The sequence below is a fragment of the Ixodes scapularis genome, unplaced genomic scaffold (assembly GCF_016920785.2).
Source record: "Ixodes scapularis isolate PalLabHiFi unplaced genomic scaffold, ASM1692078v2 PGA_scaffold4__175_contigs__length_147842914, whole genome shotgun sequence".
Taxonomy (NCBI): Eukaryota; Metazoa; Arthropoda; class Arachnida; order Ixodida; family Ixodidae; genus Ixodes; species Ixodes scapularis.
Window position 1 is genome coordinate 117042403 of NW_024609879.1, and position 15699 is coordinate 117058101.

Below are 15699 nucleotides of genomic sequence, written 5' to 3' on the forward strand. Positions count from 1 at the left end.
AGGACCTGCGGTATATTTAAAAAGCAAAATAACGGATAGTTTTTTTTTATTTTGCCTACTGTTCCAATTCCAAGCTGTAAATATGCGTAATTTCCGTCATATTTCCACACTGTTCAGTCCTTTCCCCAGAGCGCAATCGCTTTCGGGGTGGAGACAACAAGCGATCGCAGACGACAGTCACATTGGCCACTGTACGATAGGAGCAACGACTCAGACCAGCGTTCCAACATAAATATCCGCAGGTCGATCGATTGCACCCTAATCCCTCAAGCGGTCTTAAATTCTAATGCAAATCGGAATGTCAACCCGCCACACCCCGCCCTTTCTGATCACGGCCCGACAGGCGGCATCAATGCCCGACAGTTTACGTCATCTCATCTCGATGTCACACTATTGATACCTGAACACAAGGTCACATCGGCGATAATTCCAGTCTTCTGTTCACAACGCACACCACAGCCATCAAGATGCTGCTGCTATGCTGCTGATACGCAGAAATACGGAACCACGCTGATTGCTGGTTGGCACTCGACATCGGAAAACAGAACCAAACTCAGCACAGACGGCACCCGGGCACCAGGCAGCAAAACCTGCCTGACTTGGACGCAGTTTTCGGCGATTTTTATAACGTCGTCATGTCGACACATCGCTCCGTGTAATCCGCGTCGTTTCGCGTGGGTTCCGCAATCCGGAGACGGCCATTTCAGTCCAGTTTACGCAGCGCTGCTGGCACTGCTCCAGAACTTCGCTGTTTCTAGCGGCTTCATTTCTTCGTTTGACAAATTTAGCGTAGAAACGTCCACTCAACCGAAGTGTTCTGCTCGTTTCGACTGGGAGACGGAATTACAAGCGGCCTTCGCAGCCGCTGAAGCTCAATCAACTCAACAACATTTATTAAAAAACGTGTGCGATATGCTCAAAAAACTAAACTTAAACATGATAAAGCGGGAGGGCGGAACCTTTCTCCCTTCTGATAGGAAAATGAGAAAAAACGTCTCGTTCCTCCCTTCTCGTCTCCGCAGAAAGGAGGAAAAAGCGCCATTGCTACTTTTTTCCTGCATTTTTTTCTTAGAGTGCTCCCCTACCCGTTCGACACCCCAAAACAAATTGGGTTGTGCGTATGTTCATACAGCCTAGAACTCGGTCTGCCTCGACAGGCGACGAGTTCCCTTCTCTCTCTCTCTCTCTCTCGCTTAGAAGGAAGCAAAGAGGGAAGAAAAAAAAAGCGCGCACAGATCCGCTATGCCAGCTCGTGTGCACTTTGACCGTTCTTTTTTTCAATGCGAGAGCATTGATTGTCCCATGGAGCGAACCGACGTCACCAGCTTTGGAAACCGCGCCAAACGGCACCTTCTCCTGTCCCAATGAAGCGAAGCCCATCGTCTGTAGCGAAAATCTGATGGCTGGCGCGCGTCATAGTTTCAAGGAACGCCACCAGAGAAACTTCTTTCATGCTGGCACAGCGCACGCAGCGGCCCGGCCGCCGGTAAGGGAGCGCCTACAGCAGAGCCCGCACGGGCAAACTCCGCGGAGGCTGCACGGCCGGGCTCAGCGCGTCGCGGCCACTTCACGAGAGCGCGCGCTCGGTCGTCGGCCGTTACCTCGGCATTAGCGAAACATGGCCGTCCACGCCGCTACGCCGCGGACGAAGTAAGGGAGCGGAAGAATGACACTCATGCTTTCGCATTCACAACTCATAAGAAGTGCTTAGGTGTCCTTCGATTTTTTTTTTGTTTCTTTTTTTTTTGTTGTTGCAAAGAAACGCTTTGAGGTCGGGAGTCTATGGTTTTCACGAAGAGTCCGGTACTTTGTACCAGTGTGCTTCCCATTTCGCCGTGGGCGAGGAAGCTGACGAGTTACGATTTGTAAACAATCAACCCACAAAGAAAGATGAAAAAAAAGTTTGAGTCGGCGAGGTTTTAGGTGACGTCAAGAAAGGCTTTGAGCGTCTAAAGAATGTCGGGACTTCCGTTTCGTAAACAGAGCGGTAAAGCTCACCCTTAAAAAAATAAGACGCTTTTTTTTTTTTTAATATTTCAAGTTTCCACGTTTTTCCTCCATGAAGGAAAACAAAAATGTAACACGTTACAACCATTCCCTTACTTAAGAAAGTAAGGAAATTTCATTACAATTACTTTCTGAAATATGTATTGTTCCCTTACAACATTTATGATAAATGTAAAAGATTACAAGTAATTTCCTTGCTTGTAACGGATTCCGTACAACTCCGCCTTTGTTGTCTCTGAAGGGGTGACAGCAGCCAAAGGTCTTTCGCTGATACGTCCTCGCGAAAGGGACATCTTTTCTTTCGCCTTCCCTCTCCCGTTCCCTGTTGCCACTGGGGTGGCGGTGGCCAAGGGAGGCTGGCATAACTGCATGTCCTCTTCCCTGGCTTTCAAGTTCGGGAAAGATTCGGAAGAAAGCTGTCAAGTCGATATCAACGGCTTGTCCTGAAGGATTGTTCTGGGATGCTTACCCAGTAGAAGTGTGATGACTTATTATTATTCGGGCATTTTTTTGCCGTGTTCAAGAAAAATACAAAGCAGACTCGTTTAAAAATTCGAACAGACGTTTTTAGTTTTTTATTAATAAAACTATACAAAGTCAGGAATAAGTAAAATAAACGAATCGGGACAAAAATCAATAGCGGCATAATGGCATGACCGATATTTTTTGTTTTTGTTTCGAAGGAAACTAATTTCCTGTGGCTTGCATCGTACAGTGTGGGACACATGTGCGGTAGACAGCTGTTTTCATTTTGTTATTATAGTTTATTCACAGCTTAAATATTTGTGGCGAAAACTCCTAGACTTGTTGAATGTCATATGATAAAACAAATACACGGACTTGACATAACATTTAAAAAAAAGTTAATTAAAGGTTTCGCGTCCCAAGCGGTAGGCATCTTCAGTGAGTACAGCAGCAATGTCGGGGTCTCTCACGACACAGCTCTGTTTATTGGAAATTCCAATGTACGCTTCGGAGAGACGGCTGGGATTTTTGGTGCACATAGCGCAACAAAAATCGCGGCCCTTTCCCCGCAGCGTACGCGGAACTTTCCGATTATTAAAGCTGTGTCGAGGGAGACCATCACATTGCTGTTGTGCTTACTGAAGATGCTTCCCACTTGGCACACAAAAAACCTTTAATGATTTTTTTAACGTCATGTCAAGTCAGTGTCCTTATTTTAATTATGACGTCTGTGTAGGGCTCAATACACGGTTGAGAAATGCTATGTTCTTTAATTATACAGATAACGATCAAAAAGGCTGCACGAAATTGCACTGTGTAGTTGTGGATATAAATATTTAAAAAAAAATATTAGAAACAAATCAAGGGAGCGTTCAGAAAGAAACCCGCTCATAGTGGAGTCACGCCTTAGGTTTTAATTTAAAAAAAATTTATCAGGTAGAAAAATGTGTCCACACAACGGTAAAACGCTTACTCTTGCTAGAAACTTTACTGTGTTTGTGAGATAAAATCGCACCTAAATTGAGGCTGAAAACAGTACTTTCCAAATAGCGGGTCGAGGTAACTTCGAGGGCACCTTGAATAAAGAACACAATTGTCTAGTTTATCAAATTTTTATGCTGAACTCACACAGACTTTACTATTAGGATAAATATATTTAATCTACAGATTTTTGAAAAACGGGAGACGACGGGCGACGAAAAAGGGGACTACATACAAAACGTCTCAAAAACGTTCTCGCCTGCGATTTCTGCCCAAAAAATTAAAAAGTAAAAAAAAAAAAAATCAATTACGTGCTTCAATTTAAAAAACAAAAAAAAAACTGAGCCTTTCCACACTGATGGAGAAGGAAGAGCAGCGGAGCTGTATGTGTGCCGCCATCTATGAGCGATGGCGGCAACCAGACAACCGGTCAGCCGCTTGTCTGGTTGCCGCCGTCGCACATAGATGGCGGTAGCTGTACAGAGGGTTGTATCCAGATTTATTTGTCGACGGACATGAAACTGGGGAAACTAGCCCTTAACAGCTCCGCTGTAAAAATAATCATTCTGGATTTTCTTGTAACTTTAATCAATGAATGCTGCAATACCGGTGATTTCATATCTGGAAAAGAATGTTGCATTATATTGTTTAAAACAAATGTGTAACCAGGTCAATGGTGCAGTCGATTACCTTTAGGGGGAGGGGGGGTCTCTCTTAAAGGGGCCCTGCAAGGACTTTTCTACTGGTTTTTAATTTTCACCGAACCTGATGATTAATTTCGACCACCTGGGGATCTTTTGACGCGCAACCGAAAGCTCGGTTACACGGCGCCTTTCGTCGGTGAGGGAGGTTTCCACGTCGTTAGGTTAAAATATGACGCACTGATATTTAGTTACTCTCCGTGCCCGCTGGCTTGCCCGAACCCCAAGAGACGATGGAAACCGCAAAAAAGGTAGACGATTAAATATGATTGCAGGACCCCTTTAAGCGCGAAACACATGTACGATGAAACCGTCCGATCCGGCGTTCGAACCGACGTCCGATCCGACGTTTGATCCGACGTCCGATAGCTGCTCCGACTCGCCGTAAACGATTATTCGAGACACATGCTTCCGACCGAGCTTGTCACGCGTCGTTCCGACGGTTGCGATAGGCTCCGCCTAGTTCCGTGACCAGCGCGTGTTGCCTGACTTCCTGCGATCGATATTGCGGAGGAGGACAGACCGTGACGCCCCAAGCGGTTAACTTTACAACTACACGGATGGGGACAACAAATACAATGACTCGGCGCTCGGCCGACATAACCGAACGTGGCGTCAACGCTCGGCTGGAGTCGTGTTCTCTGGTCAGGGGGAGGAGGGGCTCTTTTGTTTCCACTACGGCCAGCATGAACAATGCAGCATGCACGGTCCCAGCTCAGCACAAAAGACGAAGTGGGTCAAGCTCGCATTCTCTGAGAATAGATCTGGCACTTAACGTCGCTTCGTCGACTGTTAGTATTTTTTTACATTAAACTGTGCCCCGCGTTCTATTGTAAAAGATGACATGGACATGCCCATAAGGCCTGTTTGCATGTGCACAGGCTTTGTGTTGAGTAAACACCGAGCGTGGGGAAAACAAACGGGTCAGAGCGCCCCCTATAGTTCGATCTCCTGCCCAGGTACAGGCACGTGTTCCCTCTTTCATTTTGAGCGCTGAATAAAGCTGTGCACGGGCTCTCCTCCTTTCCCCGGAAATGCCAAGATAGTAACGCAGAAGGGAGACTCGCAACCGGATCCTTCCTCCTGAATAGCCCGCACCTCGAAACCTGACGTCTTCGTGAAGTTGCCGCTACCTGCGTCGTCATTGGCTGCGGCCATCCGACCACCGCAACCAGCTCTGGACAGTCGGTCGCATGCCGCCACGCCGTTCCCACGTCGCGACACGACCAAAGAAGCCACGTCCGATCGTCGTATTGCCGGATCGGACGCTGTCGTCGTACATGTGTTTCGCGTTTTAAACCTGCTCCTATTGACGCCAAGGCAGTGTGGCAAACTATAAACATAGAAATGTGTTACGTAGGCGCCTGCCGTCTATAGGATGTACTCCACGTATTGAAACTAAAACACCGAAGGAGCCGGCGGATGCAATTTGACGCTAGTGTTGGGAAGCCGGCACACGAGACCCATAGCGACCGCAAGTTGGGAAATTTTTGGCGCTTTCGCCAACGAGCCAAGAAACCCAAAACGGATTTAAAAAAATACTCGTCGTAGCTCATTTCCTTTTCCCTTCAGGGAAACGCTCTGTACTTAGCTTTTTTGGTTTTGTTTTTATGTTAAGGGTAAGTTGATTACTTGTGATTCACGTTAGCACTCTGTAAAGCTTCTTGTTTATCCTACATTGGAGTTCAGGTACCGAATCTCCCAGAAAAAAACAGTGCTGTATCATCGATGTTCTTTAATGCGTCTCAGTATTTTAAGAACCACGGAAGGCCATTGACGTAAAGAGAAAAAAAGATTGGCTCAACAACCGGGCCATCTGGCAACCAAGTTAACGCAGTTAATGGGCTATAAATGAACGCATGAATTATCACCTATACTCGTCTATCAGAAGGATAACCCTAGAACAGTTCGTACATTGTGTCACGAAAGCCATAATTGCATAACTTGTTCAGTAGGGTATTGTGATTAACTGTGTCAAAAGTCTTCTTCATATCTAAAAACAGAACCAGAGCACTCATACTGCCATGAAGATCCTGATTAGGAATTGGGTTAAAACAGGAATGGCAGAAGAGCTTGATCTGTAATGCTTAAAACCGTGTTGATAAGAACAAAAAGATATTTATAGTCACTTATGAATTCTTTTAAATGCCTACAAAGCATGCTTTCAAATATGGTGTTAATTGTACTTAAAACTTATATCCGTACATAACATGAGGGTTCGGAAGGATCGCCATCTTTAAACACGAACACCACTTAAGCTATCTGATGTCCAAAAGGACATTTCGCGCTCTCTAACGAGTTATTCAACAAGTATAGGAGATGAATACCTAAAACAGGACCTGAGTAGAGTCCAGCCGCTTTTCCCTACACTCTCAACAAAAGGGTTGTCGTGGGGTACTAGCTTTGGGGTAGTCAGAAGCCGTCACAGATATCGCTACCCCACCTTCGTTATACTAACAACCCCACGGGTAATCACACGGCACGCAATCAACAGGTTGCCAAAGTGAGCACCCCCAAAAGCAACATGGCGGCTGGCAAGCGACAGTGGAGCAGTACGAGTAAGGCCTAGCGAGCTGGACTGCTTTTTGCTAAAATACGATTCTCAAGTGCGTGCGCCCGTTCGCGGCCTTCCATGCGCACTGAAGCACTCCAAAACGCGCCTCGAACCACGGACACCGCACGTATTACGAGTAGAGGCGACGATGTGAAAGGAAGGGGGGGGGGGGGGGGGGGCATTTGAGGGGGGTGTCCGCGACTGCTTTCGCGCGGCCGGCTGCATTTACTTCGCGACCAGAAAACATTCAAGAAAGGAATCGTATAGCGACAAATGGAATGATATCTTTATTGAACAGAGTGTCTCCTTGCTGTGCTTGCCGCAAGTGATCCGGCGGTTTCGGTTGACAGCGGCGAGGCAAAGCATCACCGATTTAAGCGGCGTCGGTTCCGATCGTTCAATGCTCCTGCTCACCTGTTAGCATTCGTTATCCACTTTCAAGTCCCTGGTAATCCTCACCGCGTTTGTGCACGCACTTCGCGCTATTCACCGCACGGAACACCCATTCAACTGGCTAGGAGACTGATCCCACTGGGACTAGAGGCTGAGAACCGAACCCTTTGGGGCTGCTCCGTCAGCTGTGTAGAGCCATGGAACGCCTCCATGTTTTTCACTCAAATAAGTAGACACATAAACGCGCGACTCCTTGAATTGGGCGGCGCCACGCGCCACCTAACGGACAGGGCTCAAACTAGAAAAAAACGAAACCAACAGTCTTTGTGTTTAGCGCTTCGCCAGACATTCACGTATGTACATATTCTACTCACACTTCACACATACCCGACATACAGACACCATAGCATTCTCCACAGGAACGCGTTCAGACACAGCACAAGGTACTTTATAAGATATTGACACTCTACATTCCTACACACACGTCTAGTCGACACCGCCACCTTATATACTGGTGTATTTTCTGTGACCGATTAGGATGGTGACCACTGTCATATTTTGCATAAATACGGAAAGACTGTGCAAGGTTTACGCGTATATATTATTTTCCTCTGCTGCCCTTAGGAAAGCGCTCGTATCTCTAATGTAATCCATTGCAAAAGTGAACTGCAGGTTATAAATAAATCTGAATAGTTGCTACACGTCACGTTTTGGTCAGTTTCGTTTTCTCGCTAGCCTACACTTTAAGTATACAGAAGCCTGTTTAATTAATTGTATTAATTACCGAAAACAATTTCTGCGATCACAACTTTCTGAACACGCTGATGCATTTTCTTTTCTTTTTTTACATATCCGAATGACTTCAGCGGCGGTTGAGTAAATGTTGAGTACACTGAGCGCGCGCAGGTGATTCTAGCGAAGCCCGTCCGCCGGTCCTACCCAAAGCGTTGTTTCAGTTTTCTTCTTTTCGCTACAATTGTTTCTGCTCAAGCGTGTGTCTTTCAAATATGCGTTCTATGCGCTCGCGCTCGCGCCAAGAGGACAGTGCAGAATTGCCGCTTTCGGGCCCGTGCCTTCACCTGCAACGAACGCGAAATACGTATGCTAAATTATGTAAAGCCTGGTTCAGACAGTGGCGTTTGACTGCGTCTAACTGCGTTGCGGCAGCGAGAAACCAGGGCATCCCTGCTGCTTACATCGCGTGCGAAGATGATTCCTTGAATTGGATTCCACGCTTCATACGAAGCACAGTCGTGCCGGTGAGTCGCTTTCGGTTCTCGACGCAAAGCTGTCAAACTCATTCAAACGCAAGTGTCTGAACCGGCCTTACCGCTCATTCACACTGGAAGCGGATCCGCGTTTGTAAAGCAGTTGTGATCGCGGTTGTATAAATATCCAGTACGATTGCACGCGCACTCCATGACATCAAGTGCGCGTGCAATTGGACTGGATCTTTATACAACCGCGCTCACAACCGCTTTGTGAATGCGGATCCGCTTCCAGTGTGAATGAGCTGTTGAGCATCAAAGAACGCCGAGAACATAGTTCTCTGCGCTGCACCTGCTGTCGTCTCCAGCAGTACTTTTTCTAAAAAAAAAAAAAAAATCTAAAACAAATAGCACGTATATGTTTGCCAATGCATTATTTTTGGAAATTTACTTGGAATCTTTTATATAGATAAAAGGAACGCGTACTGGAAGGCCTGAAATCCTAGTCCCTTTCGAAGTACTCCGCCTTGGATGACACATACTTGTTTGAGCATTTTTTTTTTTTTTTATCGAGTATGCTCGATGAAGTGTGCCCAATGAGCCAGTGAAGGCGAATCATGTATCCCGAGACGGAGAAATAGTGAAATACACGAACATGATCGCAGATATCTGTGTAGGTTCGTCCCGTCCGGCCTGAGTCGTGGTGTGCAATGCTTCATACTTCACTGCACTTGCAAGCAAAAAAATTGGGTACGACAGGAGCGCAAGTTCGGCGGAACGGGCGGAACCGAGGAGGCCACTTGCAACTGAACTGCACGCAGAACTGACCGATCACACTTTTATTGAGAGCACGCTCTTTACTGAACCGCACAATAAAAGACGACAAGAGTATCTCGTCCGACGAACATTCAAGTCAACTCACGCCTGTGCGTAGCTTTCTGTGCTTTTCTAGAGATTTGGTTAAATTCCTCGAGCACGACGCCAGCTGCCAGCTGTTGTTTACTGTTGTACATCGTAAAACCCGCGACGGAACCAAAAAGGACAACCGCGATACTTTTTATCTGCCTCGGGTTTTAGTAGGTGCGTACCAATGTTGCCTGTACTTGTTTGTTTTCTGCCAGTTTAGGCGAAATGAGCCACACGCTTGTTTCGAGCGGTTTAAATTTGAATAAATAATAACCAACGCACAAAGAAAACAAGTTTTAAGTACTTTTTGAGATTTTTGAAGTGACTTTTACTATTAGACGACTGCATGCACTTGAATGTTCAATTCAAGAGTTTATAAAACGTGACTACCCCATGCTTGTCACCTTCCAACAGGGTGCTAACTCTCAATGGCTCGAGCCCAGTGGGTAGTTAGGTAAGCCTGTGGGGTAGTTACAGCCGTCAAAACGCACGATGACTAGGGGGGGTGCTCACTTTTTCTTAGAGTGTACTTGAAGGCTGCCAACTGTTGCTCTAATTTTAGCCATTTTAATTACCTGCATGACGAGGCCATTTGTGACACGTCTCAGTGGCTGGGGGTGGGGATCAAAAACCTGCAGCTGCTAGGAGAGTCACTATGTAAGCAAAATAGTCATTAAAAAATCTACTGTCTCCTGTTCTATGAAGTTATGAAGTACATGCGTATTTGAGCAAAGCCAATTGGATCATTTACTCTGTCCCAGGTTTTTCTAGTGTCCTCATCCGCTTGCTCAGTAAACCAGATGTATAGTATTCTTTTTTTCTTTTTGGCGCATTGACATACACGTATCCGGGCATGGTGTCAAGTGCCTCACTCCGACGCTCTTATTGGCTAGCGGGGGTTGTAGCCTCTACAGTACGCCAACTTTTCGTGAAACGGTGTATATAAACGCTTCTCGAGCCCCCCCAGCTTCCTCCAGGACTCTCCACTGCTATCCACCGCATTGACTCCTCCCCTTTGAGTTCGCCCAATCCTCTTCACCCCATTGGCACTACCCGTCCGGTCGGCCTGGGTCTACAGAGTATGCGCAGTGACGGGCTGCGGCCGGTCACGTGTTAATTTTACCCCGTAAATTTAGCGGGAAAACTGGATGTAGGTCAGGTGACATCAATCCATGTGACGTCATTTTCCCGCTAAATTTAGCGGAAAAATTTCTGGCAGATGACGTGTCAATTTTTCCGCTTATTTTTGAGGGGAAACTTAAAAAAATTGTGTGGAAGTCACGTGACATCAAGTTATGTGATATCAGTTCCCCCGTTAAACTTAGCTGGGAAATCGGCGGTTAAAGGGATACTGAACCGAACCGAAATTTTGAGCTCACAAAACAAGGCTGGACGGATAGGCGGGACGTTGCAAAACCCCAAAACATCACTTATACAGGGATGTTTCTAACGGATCGCCGTATTTTTGTAAAAGAAGTGCGCAATCGAACACAGCCGACTAGGCCGACGAGAAAAGGTACGTCATGATTCCTGTTCTTTTTCCTCCCGGCTACGTCCCGTCGAACTGGTCAACCGAAGCGAGGAGAGAAGCGAGGCCACTTCCCCTCATTCTCAGATTCTGGCAGAGGGCAGTGACGTCAAAGACCTCGCTTGATCGCGCCATTCTTTTCCAAAATGTACGGCCCTTCATTTAAGATATCGATGTGTAAGCGATGTTTTGGAGTTCGTAGCCTCCCGTTCAACGCTTCTGCGGCCTTATTTAGCGAAATCCAAATTTCGGTTCAGTACGCACTTAAGCATTTTCTGGCTAGCCTTAATCTGAAAACCTACACTCTAAGAGATGCCTGCACGTCTACTTACCCGCAAAACATTCGAATAGCCAATCTCTGCGATCTACGGAATCAACTCTGCGAATGATGAGGCGGAACATCCGTTTAAACCTAAAAATGAAGTCTGCGCTATGGCATCACGCAATGCAAAGCGTCAGGCTTGCATTGCGTAATGCTACAGCGCAGACTTAAATTTAAGATCTAAACAGACGTTCCGCCTCATCGTTTGCCGAGTTGATTTCGTAGATTGCAGAGATTGGCTTAGTGCATTGCTGGTGTGTAGACGTGCAGGAATGTCTTAGCGTGTAGCCTAAAAACGATTCATTAAAAAAGAAAAAAACACGGCGAAAGATATTTTGTACGAACAAAACCTCCTCAAAAATGAAGATGACATGAGGGCACAATGTTGCTCTACAAACAACCAACCAGCTAAAATTCCGCTAAGAAGCTGGTGGTAGTATTAGTAATATCAGTTTTAGAGTGAATCGCTGTTTCCCTTTAGTTTAAAACTTAGGCAGCGCTCGTATTTAGTCTCCGTAAATCGATGTCAGTCATTTAATTTTGTTCGACTTCGGAACGAAGTTTGCGTTAAATTATCAGTGACCACAGGGGCAGGTATTTGAATGTTTCATGAGCATCGATATCTACTAGAAATCAAAAACTAAAACGAGATGAAATGAGGAATACTTTATTCTATTCACCAATGTCGTTATAGAACAATGGATAGAAGCATCTAATATTTTCTAGGTTGTCTGATCACACTGCGATAATCAGTTGTTTCAGACAGAAACTCCTAAAACATAATAATGACGCGACCGACAATGAAACAAAAAGTCAACGCCTCTTGTCGTAAGTCTTTTTTTTTTTAAACGTTGCTAGCAAGCTATGATAAAGAGCAACCAGTGACTCCATAAACGAGATAAGAATTAAAGGACATCACAAATTCCCTCACGCATCCAAAGACTCATAATGTCAGTACCCTTAAACGTATCGTCAATCTTCATCTGCATTTTTAGCATATTTTCCTGCGAGAAGTGCGATCTCCAGTCACCTACTGCTCCTTTTCGGACAAGGTTGTATTTCCCCTTTTTTGTACCGTTAATCCTCTCGGCTACAAATTCCTCCGGAACTAACCCGCGCCCGAATACTTGGGAAAACTCACCCAAGGTACACTCAAATACATCCCTCATAAAGTCCACACCGCTTCCCTCCACAATGAGTTCCATAAATCTGCCGTTAATCCGCAAAGCTTCGCCGTAACCTTTGCCCAAGAAGTCTGCCAACTTCAGAACAACGCAAGCCCTGTCTTTAACAATCTCTTCGTAGGTCACGAAAAACACATTCGCATCGTGTCTGCGGCTGTGACCCGAGACGACGTGGTCGAAATAGTCACCGAAGCCGGATTGTCCATCGAGAAACACGTCTAGGAAGTCTTTGAAACTTCCGTCGGCGAAACGGAACGCCGGAAGATCTCGCATCATGTGGAAGTTGGACATGCAGCAATCCCAGGGGTTTCTGGCAACGTAAACGTATTTCGATTTTCCGCTGAGCCGCAGTCTGTTCATCGGCAGGTGCGTCCGTAGGAGTCTAGGAGCGTCTGATGTCTCTCGGGGTCCATGTATCTCCAGGAATGGGGATCTTTGCGTGAACTCGGCCAGTGTCCGTGCCGACTGACCTCCGTTCACGATGAGCTGGATCATTTGCTGAACCAAATGGTGCCTGTTCTGGGATACGACACCTGCATATTTGTAATGATGTGTTACATCTTCTGTAGTCTCTGAAAGCTTGGGAAGCCCTGGGCGTGGCTTATCATCTTTACGCTTCTTGCTTCGTGTTTGACTCTTGAACGTTCGTATCGGCTAATGCCGCAATGCCATTGGATACGAAACGATAATAAGATGATCAGCTAGACTCGCCCCCCGCCGTGTTTTTCTTAAGTGGTTCGTGACCCTAATGCACGTTATTATCGCAAAAAGTCACTATTGTGAAGTACAATACTTCACTATGGTGACTAACAAGTTAATAAACGAAGGGTGTCGTATTCTTGGAGCAGCTTATTATCACTCATCCTGAGTATCTTTAATCAAAGAGAGATATCGATGTCGTATGCCTCCCACTGTGCAGGCGCAGACGTGTTTATTCTAAGCGCGAAACACGTGGCGCTCCCTCGCGTCCTACGAATCGTACAGCGTGTCGGAGAGGTGACCAAATCTTACCGCGTCGAGTTGTGTTGAATTTATTGCCCCATATTTTTGAAGGGTCGTGCGACGTACCCCAAGTTACGTCATCCGTATGTCACTTTTGTTCTATACTTCAGCAAAAATGTTCAGGATAACGACCGAATTGTGAGCACAGTTTTACCGCGCAAATCTTTACTTCCACCGAGTGAGTAGACATGCAGCTTTGTTCTTTTAGGATACCACATTAATCAATTTCTTGGCGTATCGAGTTATGATTATTTCAAAAGGCGGTCGACGATTCTACGTTTTGTATACATATTTAAAACAATTACCTTTTATGAGTAAACATTAAAACAATTAATAGTGTGCATTTTAATATGTGGCGGCGATCTGAAATCAAAAGACCTTTGTGTGACGCGACACCTGAGAGTTGGCCGCAGCCGGTAATATGTAGCCGAAATATACCTGTAAAAATTCGTTTTTGTTCGGTTTGTGTTCCTCCATTATGTTTTGTTGGTAAATATTTGAAATATATTATACACTAGACCAAACAAGCAAACGCCATATTTGGTTCATTAAACATCGTCTGCTATTGGAGGTCAATGACTTCGCCCTCATCTTTCCTACCTCCATCTCTCGGTTCTTGCGCCAATTAGACACCTCGTGTTAGAAGACGGACGCTGTAAGTAGCAAAATCATGTTTTTAATTGTTTACAATTTAATAAAGGAAGTTCATTTTTTTAATCTTTTATACTTAAAGGGGCGATGCAACGATATTCAATTGGAATGTTTTTCACTTTACACGAGCTTACTGGCACTAGTGGGACTCAAGGATACTCGCACACAATGCCACTGACCAAGAAACTCCTTTGTTGCACTGTAATTTCGAGGACAAAACCGAGCGTTTTCATTCAATCTCTCCTTCGCAAAACATGATGACGTAGCTGGGCGGTAGCAGTACCGCCCAGTGACGATATTTGAATGCGGCTCATAGACTGGACCCGAGCATTGCGTCGGCACTCGATTTGGGCTCGTGATAATCTATAGCTCGAGAAGCATTCGGGTAGTGTCCTGTGTCCAATCGCTGCATGACGACAACAGCCGAACCATAACAATGTCTGGAACGCAGCGCGTGTCCTGTGCCTTGCCAACCCCAGCGCATGGCTATGATCAACATTGGCGGCATATAATCGGCTCCAGATCACGTGGCCACTTGTTCTGGCTGCGAGTTGAGGGGGTGAACTCTGCTTGTTTTTCTTTATTTTTTTCTGCGACTTCGATTGCGTGTGGTGAAAAACGAATGGGTATTTCACAGGTCATTAACGTCAGGGATCCGCTCTAAGCGGTATTTCCGCAAAATACAAAACTCGTTGCATCGCCCCTTTAAACTGCTTTGTTTTGGGCAACTAAAAAAAAACTTTAGCGAGATAAGTTAAAGACCGATTTATACTCTTTCTTCAAAGAGCCCACGATTCATTCGAGTTACGCGGTAAATATTCTTATTTCTCAATTATGAAAAAAGGGTGATCGTGCACCCGTGTGTTGGCTATATTTCGAAGGAACTGAGGAAATGTAGGATCACCTGAATGACGTCCCCTTCTTCAGGTTCAAACTCCTGTGCTTGAATATAGTGCAAGGGATCAAATACAATCGAACACACCTCGCCGTTGATACGAGTTATAGCAGGTACCTTCTTGGAAATGCTCATGGTAAAGAAACTCACGGCTTTTTGTCCTACTGAAAAGTTAAAACAGTATTATTAAATAAAGACAAAGAACAAAAAACACACACACACACACACACAACGTCCGAATGGGTTGCAAAATTGGGATCTCAAATCTCAAGGACCGGTTTGCTCAAAGCCGGTTAAATTTAACTGCGGTAAAAAAAAATAAAAAAATATCCGCCCTTCCTTTCTAGGTACCTACAAGTACCTAGTCGTGTTTGGCGAGGGATGGATGGGCGATAGCTCCATTTTATTATGGAATGGTAGCCGGTGTCACCTACGGGTTGGAGCGAATATGAGTGGCTTTCGAGGAAAGGTTCCCGAAAAGAGGACACTCAAGAACGCGGCCACCGGGTTTTCGCGACGCAGCGCGGCATACATTTGAGCCCAAGGAACACGTTTTGTTGCTTGTGGTATAGATATTGGATAAAATAAAACTAAATTAACCCATGTCTGGGAAATGTCTAAATGTTTCCCTGTTTGAGGTGAAGGCAAGTCTCCTTGAAATTTCCTTCCAAGTTCGAAAGAGGACGACGATGTTCAGTCCTAGAAATGACGAGCTAGAAGTGAGCACCGAAAGGCGTGCGGTAAACTGGCAGCATGGTTGGTCAGCATGTAAGAACTCTATATAACACTATCATAAATTGAAAATTGTGCAGTTCGGCTTTAGTGAAAATATACAAATTGTTAAATTACCCAAGCATCATGGAGAATACTGTAAGTGTAATTCTACGCTTCGCGCGCTGGCC

General features: G+C 45.6%; 1 protein-coding gene across 1 annotated transcript; it reads right to left on the bottom strand.

Annotated features, from left to right (window-relative positions):
* Positions 1 to 12037: 12037 nt before the first annotated feature.
* On the bottom strand, positions 12038 to 13112 carry LOC120841686 (sulfotransferase ssu-1-like). Its single transcript, XM_040212638.2, has 3 exons — positions 13061 to 13112; positions 12207 to 12782; positions 12038 to 12069 (listed from the first exon to the last, which is right to left on the bottom strand). The coding sequence occupies exons 1-3, from the start codon at positions 13110 to 13112 to the stop codon at positions 12038 to 12040; spliced, it is 660 nt and encodes a 219-aa protein (XP_040068572.2).
* Between the last annotated feature and the right edge of the window lie 2587 nt (positions 13113 to 15699).

Coding starts and splice junctions, on each gene's coding strand:
- LOC120841686 (XM_040212638.2), bottom strand. CDS start 13,112: ATGAGTGATAATAAGCTGCTCCAAGAATACGACACCCTTCGTTTATTA. Junction 12,783..13,060: donor CACCCTTCGTTTATTAACTT/GTTAGTCACCAT, acceptor ACAAATATGCAG/GTGTCGTATCCCAGAACAGG. Junction 12,070..12,206: donor TGTATTTGAGTGTACCTTGG/GTGAGTTTTCCC, acceptor CACTTCTCGCAG/GAAAATATGCTAAAAATGCA.